At 42.7% G+C, this 12551-nt stretch overlaps 1 protein-coding gene across 3 annotated transcripts in view; it reads right to left on the reverse strand.

Moving 5' to 3' along the window:
- Positions 1 to 12551, reverse strand: part of LOC131261029 (heterogeneous nuclear ribonucleoprotein L) — a 147718-nt gene that overhangs the window by 22511 nt on the left and 112656 nt on the right. Inside the window, exons 7-8 of one of the 3 annotated variants that reach the window (XM_058262913.1) lie at positions 8179 to 8268; positions 4117 to 4185 (exon numbers count right to left, since the gene is read on the reverse strand). The exons of 1 other annotated variant lie outside the window; for it this stretch is intronic. In XM_058262913.1, the coding sequence (XP_058118896.1) occupies positions 4117 to 4185; positions 8179 to 8268 (159 nt within the window). The remainder of the gene's footprint in view (positions 1 to 4116; positions 4186 to 8178; positions 8269 to 12551) is intronic. One more of the 3 variants, XM_058262914.1, reaches the window with a different exon arrangement.

Genomic DNA, 12551 nt, shown 5'->3' on the forward strand with positions numbered 1-12551 from the left:
CTCTGTAAAGGGCTGCACACCAACGGGCTCTCCGTGTGCTACCTGTAATAATATCATCGTCAAGCGAGCGACTCTGTGACAATGCCTGGGCTGGCTGGCAGCAACATTCACCACCGTACGCCGGAGATGCTTCCGATGCAAGCGTCCGAGGATCCGAGAACGAACGTACGGGCTCTGCTGCTGGCTCGCCGGGAGGAGGAGGATGGCCGACCGACCACCGGAAAGGGATACCGGGGGTTTAGAAAAAGAAGACATTTCAATTTAACTGCATACCTCACGGTCGGGGCTTAGAGGAGAGACATTTCCAGATTCCGGTGCAACCCCAACTCCAAACCCCCGGGACGTACACTTCGACAGCATTGCATAACGTGTCGTTCGTAAACATTCCCACTTAACTCTACAGTCAGCCCCCTCCCCCTCTCTTTTACCCGATGGGGATTTCGTCGGAAGTAAAATTTGTCCTCCCGCCTTTCCATTCCATTCCCGACCCGAGCACCTCCTTGAAGGTGGACGTGGTTTCTCATCCATCGATTAGAGCGTGCAGGAGAGCCAAGGGATGGATGGAGGAATTTTAAACATGCTTTGAAGAAGCCACCGAGTTTCAAAAGGGTGTGCTAAAGCAATGGTAACTATGCAAACTATGACGCCGGGGCTGGCACGGTGTGGAATGAAGGAAAAGATGATGGACAAATTTAATTTAGTACCGAGCGCGCATGAGCTGCCCTTGTTGTTGACATGTGCTTTCAAGTGCCCAATTCTGGTAAATGCTCATCATGAGAAACTTGATTAAAACACCCCCAAGATGTGCAAACGAATGGTAGAATATTTATAAAACATACGCTTTTTGCATTACGATCATGTATTAATGAAAACAACAAGCTTCATTTGTAAAGTAAGGTCAGAAATCGAAACCTTTCAAGGGTTATTTTTGTCTTCAAAGGATGAAACATAACCTCGAAAAAGACACATGTTCGTGTACGAAAAACATCGCTCATTCGACACACACCATATTATGCTTCAACTCTCGTACGAACAGCATAAATCCGCTATCATCGTTTCGGACTTGGGAAGCATAAACCGTTCGAACCAAATCGATCATGTTTATCACACCGATCCAGTTCGCTGATTTCCACCATCCCGCAACACTACAAAGGTCCGCCGATGACGATGACGATGATGATGATGATTATGGCGACGACGAGGACGACCGCGATGATGGTAATGGTTATGGATTTGTTCCGATACGGATCATCGGTTCGTCGTCGTGCGCTATCGAAAAGCCAATAAGAGTGTTATTTATTATGAGAATGTTTTTCGTTATTTTCATTTGCCGCCAACCGGGGAAAAAAGCGAAGTACGATCGCCACCGAATGATACACCGGCCAGAATCGAGTGGCGGAAACAATAAGGAAACTGCGACGGGAGGGAGGGGGTGGGATCATCTTTCATCCGAGGGGAATCAATAATGAAACATCGGCTCGGGCATGTGGGGTGCCGTCGATGGTGCCATCCGATTGGGCATTTTGTTATCTCGCCTGCGCGAGGGATCGAAAAGATGAACCAAACCAACCACAAAAACCTCACTCGAAAGGCTCGATGAAGGTGGTGGTGGTAAATGATGGAGCTTTTCACGTGCGCCTTTTATCTTTTCATATCATTCTTTTTTTTGTCCACATCTTTCTTTCTTCTTTTTTGAGCCGCCGGGCTTAAATGCTGGCCGGATTTTGAAGAGTGGTGAGCGTCCTCTTGGTCGCTGGGTTTATCCAATATATATTTCGATCATTCAATTTGGACGCCGACTTATCCGTCTCTGTTGCGCCTCATTATGGGTGCGCGGTTTCACCACAACGAATGTTTCTTTTTTTTTCCCCGGGACGAAAGAAAAAACCCTCCCCAGCAATCGAAAACCACTAATCGGATTGCTTCACTCGCCGGTGCCTTCGCTGAGGTTAACACACCGATAACGATAGCCGTGTTTCCAGCTTCTGGCTTCTGAAGCAACCGTTCCTGGAAGCTGACGTGGAACGAAGCACAGGGAAGTTTTGGGCAGTGATTTCATTTTCCTCGTTTGCTCCATTGAGAACACGTTTGCAGCGAATTTTGGTCGGCAAAAAAAAGCGTCAAGTGGCCATTAATGAGCAGACGAAATGGAGCGAGCACTTTTATAATTTTCACATGAAGCGTGAAAGAAAAACAAAAGAAAACAAAAATCCGACGTTCGAGTGTCTATGAAAAGTAAAAAAAAACGGGAACGGAAGCTGCTCTCGGACAGTGTTGGGGGCAAATACGGTAAGGACCAACTGGGCTGTCACTCAAAATTGGGGCGATTGAATTTATGATGGCAAAGAAAATTTATGATTGCGAGAAAAAGGTCCTCCAACGTATCTCTCCTCTTCCAAGTCGATGGAGAGATTGATTGAAACCATTTGGTCAAGAAAAGTTTTCCTTTTTTCTTCATAATGCCTTGCCTCGGAGATGTGTCCCATAGGCTAAAGTTGCCTCTCGCAACTTAATGGCTTGCACCATCATATCGCTTTCTCAAAGCTGTCATGTGAGAGGCGCATCTCGTATTTGCAATGATCGATAAACTTTTCCCATCTCGAAACTTGCTAGTGAAGCGCGAACTAAATTTGGCCAAACGACTGGGAAGGACAACTTTCCACTGGATTCCCGAACATTCCCAGTAAAGATGAAGATGCTTTCAAAATTTTCGTGAAGGGTTTTTGATAATGATCGTTAGTTTTGATTGAACAAACAAAAAAACACATATTTCTTTTCCTTTGCCATCGCGAACGGTTACAAACGTGCCAAGGGCAAAGTAGATTTATGTCAAGAATAAGTGATTTCTCACCAAAACATGCTCAACACTTCCGTGAGCAGTCAAACATATTATGGGTTTTATTTCCACTTCATTTTGAGATTCCAGATTATATCAAAATTGAATCGAATCCCTTTTTCTGAAATGGAAATCTTCATCAAACCAACTCTAGGAGTCCCAGTTATCCTCTGCGTGAAACTAGATTTAATACTTAAGATCTCCATTTTAACCGAACACCGAAACCGCAGACGCAATCGTAAAGCCCTGGAAGGACACAAGAGATGAAGAGAAAAGCTCGTAAAAAGTTAAAAAGGGAATGGACAGCGCATTCACGGTGTGGGTTAAACATCCCCGATCAAAGCAATGTCAAGGGATATGGTCAGAGGTCAGAGGGCATGAAAAGGGATTTCACCAAGAAAACGGATATCTATCCCGAAGAACCGCACGCTGCTTCCACTCCCGAGCGATGGTTGGTCAGTTTGCTTCGGTTTAATCGAACGTGAAAATAATTGCCACAACCATATAACATAATCCACCACTTCATGGTTCTTGCAACAGAGTCATGGTTGGTCACCAGCGCTGGATTTTTTGCCGATGCTTCTACCCCTTTCACCATCATCGATTTATGCCAAACAGGGGTATTTTTGGTTTCGATCACTTCGGGACAATGGTGAGAGGCTACAAAGAAACGGAAAAGAGGAAGGATGTGTTAACTTTTACAACTTTTACACCCCGTTGCATTCGAAGATTTCGAACGTCAGTTTTCGTTCACTTCCGGGCCGGGTAGCGAAAACAAGTAACTAACTTTTACCCTTTCCTGCTTCGAGATCGAGATCGAAAACTCAACACACACATACACACAGGAACAAATGGTACCCTTGAGCCACACAGAAATCACGGCCCGGGACCAGTTTATGGATCGGTGATTAATCTTTCATGGAATGGAAAAGGATTTTGATTTCTGAACAACGTTTTCCTCGACAATGGAATCGAACGTAGGTAAGGAATGAAAAAAAAACTCAACACTCGACGGGACAAGTTACAAACAGGAGCACGTTTCCTTCCGGACATATTAGCTCTGTGTTCTTTTTTTCCAAACTTTGGTTCGAGCTTTCTGCTCACCGGAAGTGAAATTTCATGGAGATTCCTTTCACAACCTTCTTTTCGCAAAAGTTCGTTTAAACATATCCGACGCTCTGTTCAAATGGGATAAGTTGGAGAAGGGGGGGTTTATAGGACCATTGGGTTCAATTAGCAAAAAAGGAACGTAGTGGAACTAGCCGGCAGCTGTTACTTACTTGAACGGATTCCTTGAGTAGGTGTAGAATACTCGTTGTAGGGTGTTTGTGATGGTGAAAGGTACTTACCTGCAAATAGAAAAGAATGAGAACATATAAAGTTAAAGAAATTGAGGACACGCGCACGCAAATACACTTAATAAACATAAATCCATCAATGACAAACAAAGGGAGAAAAAACAGAAAAAAATACATGAATGAAAAAGCCACACAGCCACACGGAGAATTGTAAACAGAAAACGACGTCCAACCGTGGAATTCCCTTACATATCTTAAGAGCTTTAAGCCGAGTTTGCAAACCGAACTGAAACCGAACTAAAATGAAATTCCACATTGCACAACTTGTGACACAGAGAAATGTGAAGCAGAGAGCGATGGAAAAAAGAACGAATGAGCCAACGTGTGTCGCTATCGATTCGTTCTAGCAAAATTCCAATAAAACTCAAGCGTGCGTGACGATGATGATGATTCCCGTGAAAGCCGATTACGGCAATGAATGGGACATGATTGATAAGCTCGAGGAAGAAAATTGAATCAGCCACAAGCATGCGGGAGAAGGGGCGTTACGGGGCAGAAGATAGGTGGTACATGAACAAAAACACTTTATAAGGTTGTCCGTGTATAATTGAGCCAAATAAAGCGGATTTTGAACAACTTTGACGTTTGTGTAAGTTTACTGATAGTGAAAGAGATAAAATAAAATGGTTTGATTTTTCTTTGAAGTTAGTAATTTTTCGTAGAACTCTCTTAAGCAGCTGCTGTAGCACTTCGATGACGAATAAGTACTACAAAGAATGCACCTGATGACATTAAATGCAGCGCAATGCATCTTTTCATCTTTCAAAATCACGACGCTTTCCTGCGTCGGAAGTCGTTAGGCAAAAAGGTGCTCAGCAAACAACGAGCAAATGATATTGGTCGGGGAATTCATTCTGTAATTTCGAGGAAAGTCAACATCGTTTGCAGTGGGACCCCCCACAGCGTCATCAGACATATGGTGTTGTAAGTGTTTGAGTTTACGCTGAAGGATCAATATCTAATGGTGGAGAGCGATGATGAGGATTTGCTCGGGAAAACGATATTGACTCGAGCGTACCAATCTCGCTTTATGGTTCTAGTTTAAATATCCGAACCGGAGAAAGTCAAACTTCGTAAATTTGCCATGATGTTTGAGCATAACCTAGTCAAGTTTATGCATATTTTAGTGCCGACTCGTCGACCGTAAATTATTGTAAACGCTAAAACATTTGACACGCGGGGGGACGCTCGCGGGAGTAAATATGATTCGAAGTTTTTCTACACTCGACATTGGACCATTTCATCCCTTGGGAAGTTGCCAGATGGGCCCTGCGGCAAACCACCGGAAGATGGACCGTGATGTGCTGCTTCATTGCACCGCGGATGAATAATCGATCCGGGGATTATAACAGTTGGATGGTGCTGGGGATTAGAATTATAATTTAAATTGATACCAATCCTATGCAACATGCACTTTTCCACATCCCCCTTTTTAGTGGGTGAAAGCGGATTGATAGCAGAAAATTTTAAAACTCACGTTATTGAGGATGGTTCCCTTGCGGGAAGCCCCAACTACATGACACGGAACGGGAAATTAAAGCCCGACTGAAACGAATGGTGTTAATTAGATTGCAAAATGGCCACCAGTGGAATGATCGTACATCGTTCAGCGCTTGACAATATAAATTATGCGTGCATCCACACGAAACGCCCATTCGTAGGCGTGCGCCGAATTAGAATGAACGCGTGTATGTGTGTGTGGTGGCCATTTTGCGCCACGATTTGATTGACAACACAACGTGGGAAAAACCGATGGAAAATGGCCGGGGTTCGCATGGTAAAAGGCTTTTCCTGATCGGACGAACGATGAGTGGGTTTAACATTGAGAGCGAAGCCGTCCAACGCACATCATGCTAAAGTGTCACTCAGTGGAGAGAGAGATAGGAGAGTGCAGCAGCAGTTACTTTATAATTCAATCATTTCCATATCCGTCATCATCAGCGCCAGGCCATCGTCAACATGCGCGTTTGCAAATCTTTGCTTCCGTTCACTACCGCGGGAACGCTGGCTTAAGAGAGTGCAGTTTTTCGAAAAACGAATCGCTTTTGATTGACAGCAGCTGTCACGCTGACCATGAGGGGACGACATTTATTGTGGTTGAGCTATTTTGCTTCCACACCGGATGCTGAATCGTTTGTCAAGGGTCGACAAAAAAGTGTTTCAACTGAATACATTTCCTTGGGGATGTAACTCTGAATTCATAGACTGTTGTTCGATGAAACGAAATGAAGCCTCGATAGCGCAAAAACATGTTGGTGGTGTAACAGATAGCAACTCTTTTTCTATTAATTTTGTTCTATCGAAGGGAGGTAATAAATCCGTCAGCTTTGATAGAATAGCGTCGCTAACCTTCAAAGGCCTATCGGTGAAGGTATAGGTTCAGGCTTTCAATCACAGGCGCAATAAATAAAACACTTGCGGAACACCTACGGCGCACAATCTAAGCACCACTTACTGGAACCCATTACGCTGTAATACTATCCAAAAAAACAAAAACTGGTTTCGTCAAGCCCACTCCTTTGGGAACGGGGTGTCTAAAAAAACATGGAAAAGCAAAACCAGTTCACTCTAACCATGCTCATGCCGATCGATCGCCACGCAAAAAGTGGTTTCAGCCAACGCCTACGCAAGAAGCGGACAAGATTCAAGACTAGATTGTGACCGAGAGTGACCACAAGCGACGGTTTGGCGGAACGCTGGAACCACTTTCACCTTCGGGGGCACCATTTGTAGGGCTGGAAGGTGTTGCTACCAACCCGGGTGCCTGGTGGTAACAAGTTGACGAGTGATAGTTGCCCGCCCTCGCGGGACTTATTAAGAACGAAACTGGTTATCAAGCAGGTGTTTGGTGGGCTTCTAATGAAATATTTCCCCGACAACGGCTTCTTGAAGACCCCGGAGCAATGAGGGAGACGAAGATCACAGTTTCAATTCAATTTAAACATATACGCCACGACCTATTGCCTACTAACGCAGGTTGCATTTAGAGCTGTCTTATTCTAAAGACCCCGCTGTAATCTCACGTGTTTCACCATTTACAACCGAGAAGCCAAGGTGTAACTCGAACCAGATCAAGCGCTTCGAAATTCCACGCAAAACCCTGAAACCCTATACGCTCTAAATCGGCATTTTGACCAGCGGAACGAATGCATTCAATCAGCCCGCCATCCAGAGGGATGCATTCGGTTTAAGTGCTTCGATTTCGGATCTTAACGATTGATGGATGAAGCCGCATTGGACCGTATCGAGGTCGATGCACCTCATTCAGTGGATCACTCCAGCAGAAACGAACAGAGTAGAACTGCACAAAACTTCGGTCACCGTAACGACGGTGCATTTTACGTCGAACTGCTTTTAGCTCCCTTTAAAAGGTTATCTCGAGCCAAGCGAATGATTTTCACATGATGAAACCGTGTAGAACGCTACACAATCAATAAATACTTTTCATCTTTATCTTTGCTGTCGATTCGATTCGATTTCCCCCTTGATAGTACCGTACGTCGGTGCTTTATGTGTGTGGTTGTGCTTGAACTACGACGATGGAAGGATGAACATATGAATGAAACATAAGGCTTAGATTGCTTCCAGAAGTGCCGGCAAACGAAACATAATGAAAAGCTTCCGTGCACAAATACGAGTATATGAACAACTTTGGCAAAAGAAAAATATGGTAAAAGTTGGTGAAAATATTAAATTTATAAAAGTGGCCGTATTGCTACAATGCTAAATAAGCAACATAAAATAACTAAACTAAAAGAAGGCTGCAGATTACAAAATGTGCAAAGAAAGATACGAAAAAACAAATCCATAAGACAATAGGAAACATAGCAAAGTCGGTCATGAAAACATAGTTTTTTTTACAAGCAAACAAACGGTCAACCGTACGAGATCACTAGAGCAACTACACCGACACGGGGGGGAAAGACTAGACTAGACTAGCTAACTGTGGAACTGACAGGGTTATCAAACGGCAAAACTACTCACTGTACGGCTGCGGTCGTCCACCGAAGAGCGTTGGATCCTGGAGCAGGGGCGAGCGTCCATTACCGACCTCCTTGACCGTGGTAGCGGCTACTTTTGGTTGAGCGTGTATGCGTGTATGTATGATTTTTTTTTTAGGGGATTTCATTGACCGTAGCAGCAGTAGTAGTAGTAGAAGTAGTGGTAGTACAAGAAGATGGAGTACGTTTGCGTTGCGTGGCGTTGTTTTTGTTTGTGGTGGATGTTTTAGAGTTATGTACGTTTTTCGTCATTGGTTTTATGTAGAAGTTGGCATTTTATTTGCATATGACATCGGAACGGTGCCATTATACAAACGGGATGGTTTATTAAATTACGGTTGGGTTGCAATATTGCAGAGTTCGTTTGTAGTAATTGTTGTGATAATTTCAATCGTTTTGATGAACGGTGTTTGCCAGTTGGAAAGTTGTTCGGGTAGTAGAGTTTTTATATCATTATATATATATATTTTTTTGTTTGCAGAAACATAGACAACGGAAACGGTAATGAAAAAAGAAAGAAAAGCAGAAGAAAAAAATCCCAATTAGAAACGGCTTAAAGGCAACTCGGGTAAAAGATGGGCTTGGGATAATGAGGGGAATCGGGGCAAAGTAGTTTGCAGTGATCAGTGAGAACAGTGGAATAAGAAAAAAAAGAAAGGACAGAGAGAAAGAGAGATAGATATAGAGAGAGATAGAGAGGTAGAACTGACGAACAGACAAACAGACAACACGGCAAAAAATGTGTGATAGAGTTGGAAAGACAGCGCCAAAAAAGACGATACAAAGAAAGTGTAGAACAACGGAAAGCGGGAACATAAGCCAAATATTGCTTCGGGAGGGAAAACATTTTAAAAACAATTTACAGCCGTGTAAGAGATGACATCTTTATGACAGAGAAGAAAAACCACAGCTAACCATATTTAGAACACGAGAAAAAATACTAGCAAAACGTGATCAAGTTGTGTTAAAATCGAGCTAGTTAGTTGTAAACAAATAAAATCAAAAATAAATAAAATCAAAATGATAATAAAATGCAAAATATATCAGCTAATGTTATTAAATACGAACACAATAGTAAAATGAATTGAAACATTTAGATGTATTTTCTCAAGGTTGCGTCAGAATAGCTACACCTTTGCATGACGAATAGGTAGTCGTATGGATTAACAAGCAGAGTGTTTACTGACATCTTGATAATTTACGTTCCATTTATTTCAGAGCTGTGCATTCCTGTACTTGTATATTTGCGTACGCGATGGTCACATGAACTTCACAACAGACAAAATTGTGTTACGTACGTTAGTTGAAAACCATTGACGCAAACGTGAAACCGTGACCTATGGTTTCAGTGAAGATACTTCTTGTCTGTAGCTGTATATACCGTGTATTATGTTGTGGTAGTTGTCTCTGTAATGTTTCTGCAGTGTTTATTCCATTATGAAGCGGTAAAGATATTGAATCTTACAATACTTGAAAAGTGGTTGTAAGAAACATCACACAAAAGAAACAACATGTTTTACTGAATGTGTTATAAAGAGCGTTGAAATAGATGGATACGAAAACATACATACATGTACTTAACACTAACACTGAAATGACCGTCAGTGGAACGGTCCAGTGTTTATTTGTAGCTTTACGACACAATCGACAAGACAGATGCCAATCAAATTTGACACAATGTCTTGAAGTATGCCAATGTAAGGTAATAGAATGATTGCTCACTTACCATCGTTGGGATTGATTAGCAAATATGTTTTGTTGAAATCGAGATGACAATAATACATCCCGTTTCGATTATAATAGTTATAGAAAATAACGAAAATCTCAAAAAAACTACAAACGCCATCACCATGTCAAATATAACTAACAAACATAAAGCCATTTGCAAGATGCCCAAAAGAGAAAGAGCCAATAGCATGTGAAGAAGCCTATTCTAAAGAATCAATTTGCTCGTGAAAATGGTGCATTGAATAATCAACTCTCATTGCGTTTAATTCGTAATACGAACAAAACTATAACCGCCAAACACTGGCGTGTTTATATAACTGACAAACTATAGTTATCTATTTTTTTCGTGGAGATTTAAGAGAGTACACAAAAAAAACAAACAACAGTTATAGGATGATTGTCAACAAAATGAGTAGAAAACCCACTTTGATAATTCTTTAATGTGCAATGCGATTTTCACATAATTTAGTAGAATACCTTCTATGAAAACATCGATTTCGTATGGAGAACTCATCATAGAATGACATTCAATTACGATAATAAATTTATGAATTCGTTCCCCTCACAATCCAGTCAGTCTCGTCCCGATAATTGAACGGCAACATAGTTTCCAAGCATCCAAAAGCCATGAACGACCAGGCGCCTCCATTGGTCAATCGTTTGAACTTACTCACGAATCCTTCCTCAGGTAGTTTTCTACGAGGTTGCTACACCTTACCCAAACATCAAGGCCAACGGCATTTGCCATCAACAGCACACAAACATACGCGCACCAGAAAACTTTTTTTGCCGGAAGAGTTTGAAAACTACTTACCGTGCGGGCTCTTTCTGCGGTTTTCAATTCTCCCGAAAGGCGGCCAAGCGTAACAATTTTCGGTGCATTGGATCGTAAATAAACGTGCAGTCGGCTGACTGGACCAGAAGCTGAAGAACACGACACGAAACTCCAATAAAACTTTCAATTTTATCCAACAAGCACGAGTTGGATGCAAGGAACAGCAATTTTTTCGTTTCTTGAACACCACTTGAGGTCAAATTCTTTCCGATTTGTACGAGTCAACAGTCGGCTCTCGCTCGGCGTAATAACGAGCTCTCGATCGTACAGTGCGCGATTGGTCATAACGTACGACCAAAATATACTTTGGCAGTTCTCGCTACATGCAAAGTTTGTCAACTTTTAGTTTTCTTTTTACAGTGCAGTTGTGTCATACGACTTCGTATCAATTCGGTCTCAAGTTTCGCATTAAAGTGCCACTGCTTTCGAAAGTTAGCTCTTCCGCTTCACACGAACACGACTGATCTATCTATTTTTGGGTGACATGGGAGGCTCAGGAATGCGTATATTTTTGTTGCTTTGACCAACAAACACTCTACCCCTTCGCACCAACCCTCTAACCCTTTCGCGTGGTGTGAGGAATTCGTCGTCAAAGTTCTGAATATTTGACATACCAACCGCCATCGATGCAGCAAACCGTACCGCAAAAAAGAAAGTAACTGACCTGCTTCGAGCGTAATGCAATGCCTAGCAACTTTTCTCCCACTCAAGTGCACACAATTGAACCGGTTAAAAAACATCCTCGCCAGATCGTGATATTGTTAACGTTAAGAGCATGGTCCGATGGGTTGACGACCGATTAAATATAGACATCAGAGCATACGGAATATATTCGTGAGGAATCAATCTGTGGCGTAAAGTAAAGTTTACATGGGTCTGCAATTATTATTTATTTTTTTAATGCATTTGTCTATTATTGAGTCAAAGAAAGCTTATCGATGATAAGTACGAAAACTGTTGTTAACAGAACATATTCATGGCCTTCAATGGATCGAGTCAGTTCAATCCTCCCTTTCAGCACACCTAACAAATTTAAGAAATGGTGCTTCATCACGTTTTGCTTTCTAATTGAGTTCCAGGCTGGTTCCAGATTCGTGATCTAAGAATATAACGTCGGACAACATTCGACGAAAAATGTGTGTTGTGGGCTTTTGACAAAGCCACACTTCGAACGAGAACCATCCCAGCGATAGTATCAACAACTTGTTCGTCACGATGTTTCTTACTAGGAAAGGAGAAAGGTTTTCCTTCGGTCCTGTGAGATTAATCATCATTGACAACTCGTTCAATAATATTCCCGTACATCCCCGAGCTGGCGTAATGAGTTCTTCAGCAAAGCAGCAAAACACGAACGTCGTGTTGACGTCGTGTGCTCGAAGTTTCGGGTGCCTGTATAGACCACAACATCAAATTTCCCTACGGATCGCTACGCTTTAGGGTGATTTGACCTCCCTCAGTACGAGAGACTGCGAAATTGAGTGAACAAGGCCCCGGAAAGGGCACACCAACTTCCGCGTGCCCGGTTTGTTTTCGGTGGGAGGATAACATGCTCGGGTGGAACGGGTTCAAGGACGACACGGTCCGTGTCTTTGCTCCGTGACAGTGGAGTGAAAGGATAGACGTAACTAAATCTCTTATGGAAGACCAACGGACACGAAAAGGAATGCCGAGAATATCCAAAATACCCCCATCAATCAGCTAGGAAGATGGCTTGGGCCGCAAGCTGTCACCGCCAGCGATCAAAGTATTGTCCGCTGACAGCTTCGAGTGTGGTGAAGGTAACGTGCGTGGCC

Source organism: Anopheles coustani, chromosome 3, assembly GCF_943734705.1.
Source record: "Anopheles coustani chromosome 3, idAnoCousDA_361_x.2, whole genome shotgun sequence".
In the NCBI taxonomy this organism is placed as follows: Eukaryota; Metazoa; Arthropoda; class Insecta; order Diptera; family Culicidae; genus Anopheles; species Anopheles coustani.